The sequence below is a fragment of the Prionailurus bengalensis genome, chromosome B3, assembly GCF_016509475.1.
Source record: "Prionailurus bengalensis isolate Pbe53 chromosome B3, Fcat_Pben_1.1_paternal_pri, whole genome shotgun sequence".
Taxonomy (NCBI): Eukaryota; Metazoa; Chordata; class Mammalia; order Carnivora; family Felidae; genus Prionailurus; species Prionailurus bengalensis.
This window is the reverse complement of record NC_057355.1, coordinates 37,354,623-37,371,860: the sequence shown is the minus strand read 5'-3', so window position 1 is coordinate 37,371,860 and position 17,238 is coordinate 37,354,623. Positions and strand designations below refer to the sequence as shown.

Here is a 17,238-nt window from a genome sequence, read left to right as displayed (position 1 = left end):
GTCCCGCACCGTCTATGGTAAAACCGGACGGGCCCCCTAGCCCACCGGTGGTATCGCCTCAACTCCCCGACTCTGTCCCTCTCCCTGCTGGGGAGCCCCTGGGCCGCGTGGGGGCGAGGAGGAGGCTCCAGGCGTCAAGGGCAACGAGGACATTCAGGCCCGAATTGGGGATGGGCCAACTTGGCGCAGTAGAACCTTTCTTCAGCGAGGCCTCGTTTGCCGGCCGGGCGGCTTTGGAGGAGACACCCGGCTTAACCGTCCCTCCCGCTCGCACCCTCCCCCTCCCGGCCCAGTCTGCGGAGGCGCGCCTTCCTGCCCGCCCCGAGTTCGGGGGCTGCTGCCGCGGGAGCGTTCCGCCTCGCTCTGGAGGGCTCCCCCCCCCCCCCCCCCCCCCAGGCGTGGAGCTCCGAAGCCTTCGGCTGCGTCTGGCCCTTCGGAGCTGTGGTGGGCGAGGGCCCGCGGGTTTCCTCCAGCTGGGGAGGACGCAGAGCGGAGGCGGAGGCCGAGGAGGTTCCAGGCCCGAGGCCCGGCGGGCCGGGGCGAGGGAGACGCGCCCACCATTCGCCATCCGGGGCGCGAGCGGTCCTCTAGGGACCTCGCCGGCGACCCGTAGCTCGGGCACGCGCCTGTCGCAGCCCGCAGGAAGGAGGGGTCCGGCCTGAGGCCCAGGGCGGCGGCCGCCATGGAGATCCCCTCGGCCCAGGGCCGGCGCCTAGGGCCTTGGGGGCGGCCCTGACCGCCCTCCTCCCTGCCCGGACCGGGTCGCGGACGTGCCCCCTGCGGCATTCGGCCACCTCTGCGTCTCCGCCCTCCCCGGGCCGCGCTGCTGCCTGGGCGCGGCGGCGGCGACGGCGCCCTGTTGAATGGGCTGTGAGGGCCCAGGTTTGAAGCGCTGGCGAACGCGGCCTCCGGGGGCGCAAGGCAGCAGCAGCGGTGGCGACCAAACGGGTGTTGGAGTTGGCGGCGGCCATGGAGGGCCTGGCTGGCTATGTATACAAGGCGGCCAGCGAGGGCAAGGTGCTGACCCTGGCCGCCTTGCTTCTCAACCGGTCTGAAAGCGACATCCGCTATCTGCTGGGCTATGTCAGCCAGCAGGGAGGGCAGCGCTCCACGCCCCTCATCATCGCGGCCCGCAATGGGCACGCCAAGGTGGTGCGCTTGCTGTTAGAACATTACCGGGTGCAGACTCAGCAGACGGGCACCGTCCGCTTCGACGGGTAGGTACATCCCAAATCCTCTCCAAGCGCTCCGAGAGCCCCCCGCTCCCCCCGCCTCCACTCTCTCTTCCTAGAGGTATCACTGCTTCCTTTCTGTGCATCCTCCTGCCGCATTAATGACCACTTCATCTTCCAGGGCTAATACTTCATCCCGTGTGTTGCTCATCCTCCTCGGTCCCTACCCCTCATTCCCTCTCCTCTGTGCGTAAATAGCCACACCTCTGTCTTGATATCTAATCGGTATTCTTCTCCACTAGAGAGTCTGTGGTCAAGTAGTATGGAGGAGGTGCACCTTTCCAGGTTTTACCTTTGTCGATGGTGGGGGTCGGAACCGAGAGCAGAAATTAACGCGGTCGGCAATTAACATCGAAGACTTCTGTTTGATGACTTAGTTGGTCACCCTGTTTTTACTCCTTGAAGTGATGGTCCCTTCAGGCAGGTTGCTGGGGCCTTCATGTCAAAATAAGCGCCTAGAACTCCAGCGTCTGGAGGGGTCGTCGGGCAGCCAGACATCCCAAGACATGATTCTGACTCTTCCACGTTCCTCGAGGTAGAGCTGTTGGCTGCAAAAATGGCCCTGGGCCTGGTATAGCAGCTGATGCCATTGTTAATATACGTTATCTTGTGATATTGTGAGGAAACTTGATTGTTTGCTCTTCTTTGAGATGGGGAGTTAAATTCATATTGTCGAAGTTAAAGTTTGGTTTTTAGGTCTAATTGTACATATTTTTGGGGTGTGATAATAGTTAACGCAGAATTGTCAGGTTTGACAGTGTCTGCTGTGCTGGATGATTATAAAGTGTTTTACAGATTACAAACTTCATTGATTGCATTTGTATTTGTTGACTTTTGTGCCAGTATATGAGCCATTCTAGCATTTTTTTTTTTTTTTTTTTCTTTTTGAGGTGGATGTGGTCCAAGTACAAAGATACGTATCTTTAGTTTTGGTGATTGAGAACTGCTTGGTTAAAACCGCATTGAAAAAACACTTCTTGGTGATGACTAGGGCATTGTTGAATTTTGGTTGATTCTTTTTTACGTTTAAATAATAAAAGCTTTTTCTTCTGTTTTAGATGAGAAGAAAATATTTTAGAGTATTACATTTTAATGAAACGATAGCCTGTGTTGGTGGTTAATCTACGGTGCCACCTCCCTAGACATTCAGGAGATGGTCTTCTTCCTGTTGATGAAAGATGGCAACCTGATTCATGTTTGCTTTCCCTTACTGGCTTCTGTGTCCTTTCTATAACTCCCTGCATTCCCACAGCCTTTCCGATACCTGGAGAAGTGCCACAGAATGGCCCCTGAACTTCCAGCACCATTCCAGTTGTATAGGTGCATGCATTCATTGAGATATAACAGCTCCTGGGAACACCACAGCTAAGGAACTTGCTGAGGCCTGTTGCGAAGAGGGGAGAATAGTGGTGAGAAAAAATAGTTTCCTAAAGTATTTGGAAAGGCTTTGCTTACTGCTGTCTTCCTTAACTATCAAAGAGAAAGGTATTTTGAGATGGAATCAAAAGAACTTGAAATGACTAGAAATGACTAGAAATACAGCACTGAGCCTGTATAGTAGTGTATCTTGCCCGGCGTTCTCCCCCGGCCAGTAAAATCAAGGAGTTCAGTGGGCAAACACTTACTGAACTCCCGTTTGCCAGGCCTGTGGTAGGGATTGGGTATGCAGAGGTGAGTAACGTACTGTTCCCACTGTGGGGGAAGACAGTCTAGCGGGGGAGACACAAATAGCTATATAAATGAATAATTACAGGTGCCTTGCCATTTAGAGTTTTAGAAGTCTTTGGGACTGCTGAGGGAGTACGAGAAGAGGAAGTGCTCAGCTTTGCCTGGGGGAATCAGAGAAGGCTTCCTGGGTAAGGTGATGTCAGAGTTGGATCTTAAAAGAAGTGAGAGAGAGAGGCAACAGCCTGGCGAACTTGCAGTGACCAGTGTTTCAGTGTGTTTCAGTGTGGTCATAGGAAGGGATTCAAGCTGGGGAAATTGAGAAGAGATTGTGGGAGACTGGAGAGAGGTGGAGGCCAGATTTTGATGACCCTTGTGGGAAACAGCGAGTCGGATTGGTGAGGCTGTAGTTGCGAGCGGTTCTGCGTTTGAGATTTTGGCCAAGCGTTCTTTCTGTTCTTCAGTCTGCCTTTTTGGTTTGTGGATTGTTACAATTATGAATTTCTTGGCTGCTATGCAAAGGCAGTGGAGAATTTTATTTATTAAATGCCCGCAGTGGGCCTAGCCCTATTTATTACATCTTCTGTGGAGGATACAGAAAAAAATGCAAGGTTTCTACGTTTGAGGAGCTTACCAATTAATTAATTAACGAGAGAGAATTGAAGTTCATGGCCACCTTTCTGCCCACTCACAGCACTCTGAGATTTTGCAGTTTATTCCCGTCATTTTGGCATTTCAGAACTAGATAAAAAAGAGTGTTATTTGCAAATGTCATGATTTCACTTTGCACTCATTCCAGACATTGTGAAAATGGCCTGAATGCGGTGTTAACAATATGAAGCTCACTCATCTGTTGGGGGCTGGCTTTTTGAGAAGTACTTAGCTAAAATCCCCCCTTAGGTTCCATTGGCACTTGAGAACCATGGCCAGGTGGGGACTAGCAGGTTCTCTCTGTGTGCTGAGCTAGATTAGTGTTTCCTAGTTTTTGGTCACTTGTGTACCATCTTCACAATTTTTTGTCAGATTGTTCATTATTCTGTTATTTGCTCGATTTTTTTTTTTAAGTTTCACTTCTTCATTCTAAGCAACGGTTATCTATGTGATTATGGGTTTGATATAGTATGTATTGTGTGTGTGTGTGAGAGAGAAAGAGAGACATTAAATATCTTATTTAAAAAAGTTATTTTTAAGTCTATGTTCTGCCTAAAAATTTCTATTATACCTTAGGAAACTAAAGTGGATTCATAATAGAGTCTCAAGGAGGAAGGGACTACCTACACCTACCTAGATCAAGCCCCATGGTGATATTTGAGCCCTTGTTCATATTTTTAGGAGGAACATTTGAGATTATTTTACTCATGGCTTAATATGCGAAGACTAAAATTGACAGACAAGTAGTCAAGAAAAATTACTTGAGTGGAAATGAAAGAACCTTTAGTTGGAGAATGGAAAACTATTAAGAATGTTACAGAAATGGAACAGAACAGAGGTGAGGTGTCATGTGACCATGGAATAGTGTGTTGGCCTGAGTTCCTAGGGCCCACCGCCAGCTCTGGGCCAGAGTTTGTGGGGAACCCTTATGCTAAAAGAGGTTTGCTGACATGGACGGGAAGGAGAACAGGACCGCTGGGAATTCTGAGGCTTTTTGTTGAGTTCTCTTATTTTAAAGTCGGTGCTAGTACTAATACTTTCCATGTCCTGGTAGAGGGCAGGCATGAGGGGCACATCATCATTTGACTTCATTTAAAAGTCATTGTTGGGGAGTATATATTTTAAGAAACTGCACTTGATCTAGTAAATGATTTTAAGGACTTTGGTTAAAATAAAGTATTGATCATTTACATTTAATGAATTTTTATTTCCTTTTCAAATGCTTGAACCAGACATTTTTATTTCAAATTGAACCAGGAAATAGTTGAGTTTAGTTTTGTGATCAGAAATGTTATCTTTTATTGTGAAATATTTCTGTCATCTGGTGTGTGTGTACATTTTGTTTAAAAAGGTGAATGTCAGATTTAGTTTCCTGATATTTATGTATTTACTTACTTAATTTTATTATTATTATTTTTTTTATGTATCTCTATCCCCAACATGGGGCTCGAACTCACGACCCCAAGATCAAGAGTCGCACGCTCCACCGACTGAGCCAGCCAGGTGCCCCGGTTTCTTGATTTTTAAAATGAAATACATAATAGGGAGTTTGCATTGCAGTTTGGACTGAGTCTAGAAAGATCATTGTTTTATAGTGCTTCTCCCATATGGACTAAGTACATATTGCGTTAATTTTATTATATTTTTATTTTCTGTTATAAATGTGTTTGGTATGTTGTTTTGAGGCAGTTTGTGCTCATAATTTCAGCTGAATTTTATGGACAAAGGAACGTCATAGATTTTAGGCTTGTAATTCCCTTTAATCTGTTTAATTTTTTGTTTAGATGTAGAAATGCAAAATTTACTAAGGCTAGTGTTTCTGAAGGACTGGTCATTTTGTAATACATTCTGCAGTGAATATTTTGTCCTAAACTATTTATTTATTAAAAATTTTTTAAGATTTATTTTAGAGTGAGTGAGTGGGGGGAGGGGCAGAGGGAGGGGGAGATGGGGAGAGAGAGAGAGAGAGAGAGAGAGGAGAGAGAGAGAGAGAGAGAGAGAGAGAGAGAGAGAGAGAATCTCAAGCAGACTCTATGCTCAGCAAGGAGCCCGATGTGGGGCTTGATCCTACAACCTGAGCCAAAATCAAGAGTTGGATTCTCAGACTGACTGAGCCACCCAGATGCCCCTGTCCTAAACTATTTAAAAATTTTAATTGCCTCAATAAAAATAGATAATTGAAACTTTCTTGAGGCTTCTGTCACATCGTTATATGGAAAAAATGGAAATGGTTAGGCTGCACCACAGAAAGTGTATTTTTAAAGTGCAAGGGAACTGGGGCGCCTGGGTGGCTCAGTCGGTTAAGCGTCTGACTTTGGCTCAGGTCATGATCTCGCAGTTCGTGAGCTCCAGCACTGCGTTGGGCTCTGTGCTGACAGCTCGAAACCTGGAGCCTTTTCAGATTCTGTGTGTCTCTCTCTCTGCCCCTCCCCCGCTTGCATTCTGTCTCTTTCTCTTTCAAAAATAAACATTAAAAAAAATAATAAAGTGTGAGAAAACATTTAACTATGTAAATGTAACTATATATTAACTATGTATTCATTTTTGATAGACTAATCATCAGTTTCAAAATGCTTTTTAAAGTTAAGTGTTTGAACAATGTCATGTGTTATGTTTCCTTACGTTTGATGCATTTTATAGTTTCTAGAGTAATATTGTGTTTCAATCTCCTATAAACCTTTTAGTTACATATCTGTAAAATGAGCATAATAATATTGACCTCGTAGGGTTACTGGGAGGAGGGCATTGTGAGGATTGAATGAGATACATTGCATGTTGAGTACTTAATATAGTGAGTGCTTGGCACATCGAAAATATTTATTAGCTATTTTTGTTCATTTAAACTGTTTTTCTTTAATTGTGTCTCATTTTTGTTTTTAATTATGCATATTTTTAGTTAAGGTATAATATCTAGTAAGGTGCATAAAGTTTAAGTGGATAGGAGCACCTGGGTAGCTCAGCTGGTTAAGCATCTGACTCCCATCTGGCCTCAGGTCATGATCTCTTGGTTCGTCAGTTAAAGCTCGGCATCAGGTTCTGTGTTGTCAGTGAGGAGCCAGCTTGGGATTCTCTCTCTGCTCCTCCCCTGCTCGCTCTCTCTCTCAAAATAAATGAGTAAACTTAAAAATAAAAAAAAAATGTAACTATACAATGTGATAAAATTTTAATATGTTTACATCCATGTAAACACCTTCTAGATCAGTATGCAGGACATTTTAATCATTCAGTTTCCCTTGTGCCCTTTCTCCATCAGTTCCTCTCCTTTTCCTTCTCAGAAGTAAAGATTATTCTGACTTCTATTATAATATATTAGTTTTGCCTATATTTGAACTTCCTGTAAAGGGAATCATACAGTATACTCATCTGTCTCTTTTTTTGCTTAACACATCACTATGAGATTCATCTGTGTAGTTGCATGTATGGGTTTTTTTTATGCTCTGTAGTATTCCATTGTATGAACCTATGGCAGCTTATTCTGCACCAGATATCGTAGGTGTTTCCAGTGTTTGACTTCTACAAATAAAGCTGCTATGACCATTTTAATGTAAATGTCTTCACTGGTGGATATTCGTGTTCATTTCTCTTCAGTTACATGCCAAGGAGTAGAATTGCTGGGTCATGGGGTTGGTGTATTGCTAAACGGTTTTTCCAGAGTGGCTGGAAACATTACATTCCTACCAGCTATGAGAGTTTGAGTTGCTTCACATCCTGACCAACACTTAGTATTATCATGTCAGTCTTACTAATTTTAGCCATTCTGGTGGCTGTGTATTGGTGACTCCTGGTTTTAATTTGCATTTCCCTCGTGAGTAATTATCTTGAACATTTTTTTTCATATGTTTATTGGTCACTTGACTATCTTCTTTTGTGAAGTGTACTCATTTAGTCTTTTCACCCATTTTTTAGTTAGGTTGTTTGCCTTTTCTTATTGATTTGTCAAATACATTTAATGGAAATATCTTCTCCCAGTGAGTGGACCGCATATTCACTTTCTTCACAATATCTTTTGGTGAATTGAAGTTCTTAATTTTAATGAAGTCAAATAAATCAGTTTTTTCTATGATTAGTGCTTTTTTTGCATTCTGTTTAAGAAATGGTCATTAACTCCAAGGTCATTAAGATAGTCTTTTTTTTTTTTTTTTTAGAAGCTTTTATTGTTTTGCTTTAGATGTATGCCACTTCTGATTTTTATGCATAGTGTTTTTCCCATACAGATACTTAGTTGCTTTAGGACCATTTTTTTAAAAAGAGACCATACTTTCTACCTGATTTTCAGTGGAACTTTTGTCATAAATCAAGAGACTATGGGGCGCCTGGGTGGCTCAGAAAGTTGTGTCCGACTCTGGATTTCGGCTCAGGTCATGATCTCAGGGTTGTGGGATTGAGCTCTGCTTAGCGTGGAGCCTGCTGGAAATTCTGTCTCTCTTCCTCTCCTTCTCCTCCTCTGCTTGTGCGTGCTCTCTCTCTCAAAGATTAAAATAAAATAAAATTAATTAAAAAACTATGTGTGTGAATCTACTTCTGGATTTTTTGTTGTTGTTGTTCTATTGATACACTTGTCTATCCTTGTGCCAGTGACACATTATCTTAATTACTGTAGTTGCCCTTTTTTTTTCCTTTCAAGATCCTCTTGGTTGTTCTAGGTCCATTGCATTTCTGTATTCCTTTTAGGATTAATTTGTCAATCTCTACATGTGTGGCTATGCCCGCATGCGCGCGCGCGCGCACACACACACACACACACACACACACACACACACCACACTGTCTCTCTCATCCACCCCTGCTGGGATTTTGGTTGGAATGCATTGACTCTATATATCATTTTGGTGGAGAATTAACATCTTAACACTATTGAGTCTTCTAACTATGAACATGGAATATTTCTCCATTTATTTAGACCTTTAATTTATCTCAGGAATGTTTTGTAGTTTTCAGTGTAGAACTCTTATATATTTTTCATTAGATTTATTACTAGGTACTGATATTTTCTGATGCTGTCACAAATGATATTTTTTTGGTAGTGAAAGAAAAATTTTTTGAACTTCGTATAATCATGACACTAAAAATGTTAATTTTAATTTTACTGAATTGTTTGCAAAAGGTACGGTTGGCAGCCATTAAAACCATCACTGATGTTTTGTCTTCTTTTTTGGACTTCCAGTTTAGTTTAAAAAATCAATTAACAAATGGCACTTACAAAAAATAAAATTTAGAAAAGAAACTTCAGAAACCTGGTTTTTTCTTTTTCGAGGTTTGTCTTCCATACAGTAAAAGGCACAGATCTTAAGTGTGCACTTTGGTGAGTTTTTTTGCCCTAAATATCCACCCATGTAGCCACTACCCAGGTGAAGATATAGGACATTTCCAGCAGCTTTAAGCCTCTTCCCAGTCAGTCCTACCCCTTTCCCATAGGTAACTGCATAAGTCCTTGTTAGAAGACTTTTGTGTCATTTTGTGTCACTTGAAAGTGAAGAAGTAACTGCCTGAATTGTTATAAAGTGGGTCTTTTGTTTTCAGCAGAAACAACAGACCGATGGTGTCTTGGGGGTGTTGTTAATTGGAGTTAAACTATGATGTTTTCATTATACCAGAGGAATTATACTCTTCCATTTCATGGACGATATAATTTGACCTGTGTTATAACATAAGGCTGTACAGTGAGGAGCTCAGCAGTGAGGTTTTAGTATAGATTCTTAACTCTAGTAAATACTGCTTTTGTTTGATCTTTTTCCTTAACACTTCCAAGTATACTTATTTTAGTGGTTCAAGCACAGTAGATGTAAGTATCTGTAGCAAAAATCTACTTTTTAGGGCTGATGCTTAGTAACGCGATAAAAAGTTGAGAAATTGAGGTTGGGGAAAAATTGAAGGTAGACAGATCGACAAGATTGGCCTCCTTGCACGTCTGATTTTATGTAAGTAGTGAACCTAGTGTATATGAGGCAATAAGTAAGTGGTGACTATGAAGCCAAAAAGTGCAAGCACAGACTGAAGGTCAGGGAAGATGCCCACTTGTTTTTAGGAAAATGCTAATTGTTTCCTGCCCTTAATATTTTCCCCCAGTGATTTTGTTGAAGAACATACATAAACCCCTAATGTACGCACATATATACATGCATATCTTTAGGACTTTTACATTTAAAAAATTTTTTTTTTTATTTTTTGAGAGAGCTTGTATGTGCACGCACATACGCACAAACCGGGGAGGGGCTGAGGGAGAGAGAGGATCTTAAGCAGTTTCCATGATCCATGTGGAGTCAGACTTGGGGCTCGATGCCATGAACTGTGAGATCATGACCTGAGCTGAAATCAAGAGTTAGCACAACCCACTGAGCTAGCTACCCAGGCACCCCTTGAGACTTCTTTTTATTTATTTATTTTTGAAAGAGAGAGACGGAGCGTGAGCAAGGGGAGGGGCAGAGAGGGAGATACAGAATCTGAAGCAGGCTCCAGGCTCTCAGTTGCCAGCTCAGAGCCCAATGCGGGGCTCGAACCCACGAACTGAGATCATGACCTGAAGCGAAGTCAGACGCATAAGTGACCCAGCCACCCAGGGCGCCCCAGAGACTTTTAAATTGGAGTATAACAGAGAGAAATGCACTAATTGAACGTGTTTTTTCAGAAAGGGAACATACTCGTTTAATAAAGTTCCTTTTGTGCTTTCTCCCACTCTCTACTCCCCTTAAAGGTAAACAGTGTCCTTCTGACTTCCAACACTACAGATAGGTATATACATGTAGTAATATAACATGTACTATGTTTGGTTGACTTTTGCTCAGCATTATGTTTATGTGATCCTTCCATATTGTATGGAGCGGGAAGTTTTTCATTCTCACTGCTGTGGTAGAGGTATATATTTGATTAGCTCAGATAATCTTAGGAAAAAGTTATCTGCTTAAATCCGTGTTTTCCTAAAGCAGTTTTCTAACACAGCGTCAGTATAGGGATTAGGGTAGCTTTCTTACTGACATATAGAGAGAAACTCTGGTCCGTGAGGGATCCTGGGAAGGAGGAACATGCTTTTTCTTAAGAGCCAGTGCATCAACTGGGTGGTAAAGAAGTTACGAGCCTCCGTACATTGCCTCTGTGTTTTCTGAAATTTATTTACTTTTGCTAGTAAAAAGTTGGTGATTTTTGTTTTTAGGGTTATATACGTTGGTAATAACAGTAATAGATAGCTAACATTTATTGAGCTTATACAGGGTATAATAAGCACAATGCAACATGCTTGACTTAAGTCACCTGATTTTATTTTCACACAAACTAACGCTTTATTTGCATTCTGTAGATTGAGGGTTTTGGTCAGTGCAAACGAATACATTCTTTAAACTTTTCTCAGGGCACGTGGCCTCCATTTTCTGATGGTTTGTTCTTTTCACGAACAGGTATGTGATTGATGGCGCCACTGCTCTGTGGTGTGCAGCAGGAGCTGGACATTTTGAAGTTGTTAAACTTCTAGTCAGCCATGGAGCCAACGTGAACCACACCACAGTAACTAACTCGACCCCCCTGCGGGCAGCATGCTTTGATGGCAGACTGGACATTGTGAAATACTTGGTTGAAAATAATGCCAACATCAGCATTGCCAACAAATACGACAACACCTGCCTGATGATTGCAGCGTACAAGGGACACACTGACGTGGTCAGATACCTTTTAGAACAACGTGCCGATCCCAATGCTAAAGCACATTGTGGAGCCACAGCCTTGCACTTTGCAGCTGAAGCCGGGCACATAGATATTGTGAAAGAGCTGATAAAATGGCGTGCTGCTATAGTAGTGAACGGCCATGGGATGACGCCATTAAAAGTAGCTGCCGAAAGCTGTAAAGCCGATGTCGTCGAACTGTTACTCTCTCATGCTGATTGCGACCGAAGAAGTCGGATTGAAGCTCTGGAACTCTTGGGTGCCTCCTTTGCAAATGACCGCGAGAACTATGACATCATGAAGACGTACCACTATTTATATTTAGCCATGTTGGAGAGGTTTCAAGATGGTGATAACATTCTGGAGAAAGAGGTCCTCCCACCAATCCATGCTTATGGGAATAGAACTGAATGTAGAAATCCTCAGGAACTGGAATCCATTCGGCAAGACAGAGATGCTCTTCACATGGAAGGCCTTATAGTTCGGGAACGGATTTTAGGTGCTGACAATATTGATGTTTCCCATCCCATCATTTACAGGGGAGCCGTTTATGCGGATAACATGGAATTCGAACAGTGTATCAAGTTGTGGCTGCACGCCCTGCACCTGAGACAGAAAGGTAACCGGAATACCCACAAGGATCTTCTTCGATTCGCTCAAGTTTTCTCACAGATGATACATTTGAATGAAACTGTGAAGGCCCCAGACATAGAATGTGTTTTGAGATGCAGTGTTTTGGAAATAGAACAAAGTATGAACAGAGTAAAAAATATTCCAGATGCTGATGTCCACAATGCTATGGACAATTATGAATGTAATCTCTATACCTTTCTGTATTTAGTGTGCATCTCCACCAAAACACAGTGCAGTGAAGAAGATCAGTGCAAAATTAACAAGCAGATCTACAACCTGATTCACCTGGATCCCAGAACTCGGGAAGGTTTCACCCTGCTGCATCTAGCTGTCAACTCGAACACCCCGGTTGATGATTTCCACACCAATGATGTCTGCAGCTTTCCAAATGCACTTGTCACAAAGCTCCTGCTGGACTGTGGTGCCGAGGTGAATGCAGTAGACAACGAGGGGAACAGTGCCCTTCACATCATCGTTCAGTACAACAGGCCCATCAGTGATTTTTTAACCTTGCACTCTATCATCATCAGCCTGGTTGAAGCTGGCGCCCACACTGACATGACCAATAAACAGAATAAGACTCCGCTAGACAAAAGTACAACTGGGGTATCTGAAATACTACTTAAAACTCAAATGAAGATGAGTCTCAAGTGCCTGGCTGCCCGAGCAGTTCGGGCTAATGACATTAACTACCAAGACCAGATCCCCAGAACTCTTGAAGAGTTTGTTGGATTTCATTAAGTGACTGGATATGTAAAATCGTTTAATGTGGTGCTAAAAAGTAAAGGACTTTAATCACAGACAATAGAATTATGTGTTCATAAATTCTGCTTTTCTTTCCATTACCCTTCCTCCCTACCCATCCTTCCTTAGTTCTGTATTTGGTCTTTTTGCCTCATGATGTTGACTGATCTCAAATACACTTTAAACAACGCCACATTGTTTAGGTGTAACTATAATCTAAGGTGTCTGGATATTGGTCACTTAATCTTTCTTTCTTTCTTTCTTTCTTTCTTTCTTTCTTTCTTTCTTTCTTTCTTAATTGAAGTATAATTGAGATACATTATATTAGTTTCAGGTGTACAACATAATGATTTGACATTTGTATTTTTTTTTAAGGAATGAATATAAAATATTTTATGTAACAAGGGACGTTTATGATTTGAAGTCAATGTTTTAAAAACTGCCTACAAAAGTATTTCTGTTAAGCCTGTGTCAGCGTGTTATCCTTGCAGCAGTTTTGAGGATTTCATGAAGAAGAACAACTAAAAAGGACCATAAGAGTAATGGGATACCCCGGTGTTCTGCGTGTGCCCAACTGCTGCACGTAGGTTTTGCTCTTCCAATATTTATGCGGAGTGATACGGCACATCGTAACATCAGGAGGATTTCAAAAAATACAACTGCAGATTAATCTGAAAATGTGCTAATTTCATAATAGTTATAAATGTATCAAGTTAAATCCATTGGAATTATTGCATTATGCTGGGTGGTACACACAAAGGAATAATAGTCTTAAAGCAATTTTTCAGAGAATATCGATGGACTCTTTGCCGTCAGGCTTAAATTCTAAAATTCTTTGGTCTCTGTTTTAAGGTAACTTCTCTAAATTGCAGCAGCCTGCATTTGAACTCAGCTCACAGACATGTAAAAATTATGAATACTGTGTTTTCTTATGAAACAAATTGTCACAATATAGTTACACCTTCTATTTTTGTCCCTTTCTCCCTTTCCTCCTGTGTGGTCTCTTTTAAAAATTGGAAACTACTTTTCCAGAGGGCACTGTTTGTGCCCCCCTCATAAGGTGTTTATGATGGATGAAAAGGAACAAGGATGTTTTTAATTTTTTCACTTTCTTTACTTTGTCCCTTATAATTAGTAGAAAAATCACTAGTGTGGTATAGGAAATGAAATGTTTTTGATGATAAAGTAATTTGCAATGCTGTCTGGATGGTATTTCTGTCTGAGAGCTGAAAGTTCAACCACAAAATGTCACTGATTCTGATAGGCTGTGCAGAGGTCTTTTTGTTTTGTTTTGTTTTGTTTTGATGGCAGCATTTTAAGTGTCAGACTAAAAGAGTATTCTGTGATTATCTTTTAAGCATCACAGAAATTCAAGTAAAGGGTATACACCTATTTCTATTTCTATCGATGTTAAAAAATGATAAAGTAAAATGAGCTATATCTGTATTTTTTCTCTCTAGTGCCAAATGAATGCCTTAGCTACTCGTAGTGCATGGTACTGTAAGTGAAGACCAGCTTTTTTTTCGTTAATGAAAAGCATTATGATGCTGTAACATCAGCTATAAACTAAAAAAAAAAACAAAAACAAAAACAAAGAAACCCTAAATCTGTATGGTTTCAATGAGCATTTTATGTCTGCATATTGTTTGGTGAAGTATAAGAGAAAGGTTGCAGTTGAAACAGTATAAAGCATAAATGACCAAGCCAAAATTAGCACCTAGGGCCTTAAATAAAAGATACCCCACAAAATGAAATAGTTTGAAGGGTGGGAGGGATTGGAAGGGGGGGAACCTTAAGAACTTTTTCCCCTAAGGATGCAAGATACCTTTGTGGCCACTGTAGTTCTACTTCATGCTCTTGTTTCAGCTAGGAACAAACGTTTTGATGGCAAATTCTGTCATGGTAATATATTTCTGTTTTCCTAACCTGAGGTCTTTGCAAGGAGGGTTTTCAGGATGGTTTGAAGGGAGATACTTGAAAGAGCCCTAATTTGAAAGTTACTGGCCTTGATGATCCTTCCGGTGCAAATCAAGGAAATACTGTACCTTGCTCTTGGCAACTCTCGTGGCCTGAAAGAGAACATGCACGTCCTCAAGGTGAGTGAATCACACCTTTTCCACAGCTTAGGTCAGACCCTGTATCTTTCAGACTTCAAGGCCTGTGTCTCTGACAGTCTGAGGAATGGCTATGATACTTGGTATTCAGTTGGTTCCATTATGAATGTGTATGATTTTTAAACACCAAAACTTAAAATATCAGATAATGTTGCATGTTTTAAAAACCATCCCTCTGGCTACCCAGGACCAGCACTCTTTTAGATCATACGTATTCATAAAATGAGGATGATGATTATATGTACATATTCAGACATCAAAATTTAATGACAGTGCTTTTGAGAAGGGATGCATGCTGGAGAGCGCAGCTGCTGACTGGAGTGCCGACAAGGTTGGAGAGAGAGTGTGAAGACAGTGGGAAAAAACTGTGAGCTCTGCTAATGGTAACATACTTTTCTACTGTAGTGTCGTAGTATGTTGTGCACTCCATTGCTAAGGATCTAATTCTGTCTTGTAAAATAAATCCAAATATGTATTGTGAAACATCTGTATAAAACCATTCTTGAAACAAGTGATCTACATGCCTGTTTTATTTGTTTTTGGTAGAATTATTTTAAGTATGTTTAGCCAAATCCTTCCCAAGCTTAAATGTTTTGTGTGTTTTAAAAAATTTATTATTATTATTATTATTATTATTATTTTTTTAGGAAAATAAATCTGTAAGAAAGGTCAATAGTTCTGTATCTCAGCTCATGAGAACTCCAGGCTGTCTCCATTTTCCAGCCACTTTTGTCATTTTCTGTTTATTATTTGTAGAAGTATGCTTCGGATCGTAAGTCTTCCTTGATAATATTACAAATTCAGTCAAAACTTCTTTGTCTTGCTCAGTAATTGGCCTATAAATTTGGTTGAACGAGAGGCCCAGGAGGATGGATATCTGGGCAAATGAGGTGAAACTTAGGTGGGTTTTCCGTTTTTAAATAAGAGTTGGTGAAACTGAACCCTTGAATTTAGGTGACTCTTCAACTCAAGGAATGGGCAGCAAATCCATCCCCTCAATTGATTAAAGAAGGGGGAAATTTTTGTTGTGAGAACTCTGACACCACATGGTTTTCTTCACTCTACTCTGGATTGCTCCAGCAGGCCACAGTCCCACTACCTTAAGGTTCTTTGCCGTGGGAACTTCAAACAAATGAGCCAAAAAAAGCAAGCTTTGGTCTTTCTTGTTTCTGGGAAGGGTTTTGTTTCAGTGTACTACTAGTTGATTAATAACCGATAATTAGGGGAAACCTAGGTAGGTACCATAGCGCTGTTTGAAGTAACAAATGATTCAGGGGGGTGCAGCTCCCTAAGTATCAACTCTGTGTCTGGCAAGTGGTTTTGCAAATTACATATCCCAAGGGAATGACAGCCGTTACTAGTCTCCACTGCAGTTGAGGCAGCTACTTTATGGATAGGACCATTTTGGATTACTCGTGCAGCAACTTTCCTTTTTGGGAACGGGGCGCGGTGAGGAGGTGAGTTGCTGGCCCTTGGGTTACAGTCTTCTGGGTTTAGAAGCAGCCAGTGATTGAACTAGTGAGTAGGTGGACAAAAGTAGAAAGGGCTTGTTTTTATGGTAGATTTTCTGTAAAAATCCTAAATGTTCCTTTTTAGTCTAGCCACAAGTATCTATGTACAGATGACTCTTCTGTTTTCCTCACTGACTATGCTGTAACACTGAAATGGGTTAAAGAAAACAAAACTCTGCCTTTTGCTCTATGGAAAGTTACCAGTCCATAGGATGTTAAGCTGTGTGTTTATTTCCACTCTGAAAACACACAGCTCTGCTCTGGATACCCTTTCTGGAAGGTAGAAAGCTCCTAGGTACGTATGGCACCTTGCAGGGCTTTGTCATACACGGCTGGCAGACTTGCCCAAGTCTTCAGATGGCCTGGGTTGTACGTACAGCATCCTTTCTCCCAAATAGGGGATCTGGAATAAGTCCACTGATAGTGATGGTAGATACATTAATTTTTAAAACTGTAAAGTAAATGTGGTCTCTAGTCCTAGGTTTGTGGTGTGTTCATTTATGTTAATGTGCAGGGAAGGGACATTGACTTGATGGTTATGGGGAGTATATCTTGATGTGTGTACAGGGTGAGTATTGCTAAATTATTAACAGCTTTTCATTTAGGGGTGAGTCATGTGATGAGTGGCCTAATCAGCAAAATGAAGGAGCAAAGATGCAAGCTTTGCCCAGTGATGAAGTAAACAAGGTTTTGTATCTGTCTTTTATCAGGTGTTGTAAAACTTGCGCATGGCTTTTTTTGTTGTGGCTTATTAGTAATTGGTGGAGGAGAAAAGATGAGGAAAACCCCTCAGCTTTGCTAACCACTCTTTTCAGAGGTACATCGTTGGGGAGTAAAATCTGACTGGCCTAATGTGTTGAAAAGATCCTATCCTTTATAATATTCACCCCATCCTGTAATCCTCTGCATCGAGGAACTACATTGTTGTATTCTAGTAATTCACTGTGATTTATAACAAACCAGTGATGTCATTCTCTTGTGCACTTTTGTCAAACCATTTACGTGACTTTAATAAACATAGTGAACTTGCTGACTGCA

General features: G+C 41.6%; 1 protein-coding gene across 1 annotated transcript; it reads left to right on the top strand.

The window, feature by feature from the left end:
* Window positions 1-253: 253 nt before the first annotated feature.
* On the top strand, window positions 254-17,238 carry FEM1B (fem-1 homolog B). Its single transcript, XM_043554065.1, has 2 exons — window positions 254-1,217; window positions 10,937-17,238. Exons 1-2 carry the CDS (start codon window positions 970-972, stop codon window positions 12,570-12,572), a joined length of 1,884 nt encoding a protein of 627 aa, XP_043410000.1. The 5' UTR covers window positions 254-969; the 3' UTR covers window positions 12,573-17,238.

Excerpts from the sequence above, each read along its gene's own strand:
- FEM1B (XM_043554065.1), top strand. The coding sequence starts at position 970 with ATGGAGGGCCTGGCTGGCTATGTATACAAGGCGGCCAGCGAGGGCAAG. Across the intron at positions 1,218-10,936 it reads GGCACCGTCCGCTTCGACGG|GTATGTGATTGATGGCGCCA; the intron begins GTAGGTACATCC and ends TTTCACGAACAG.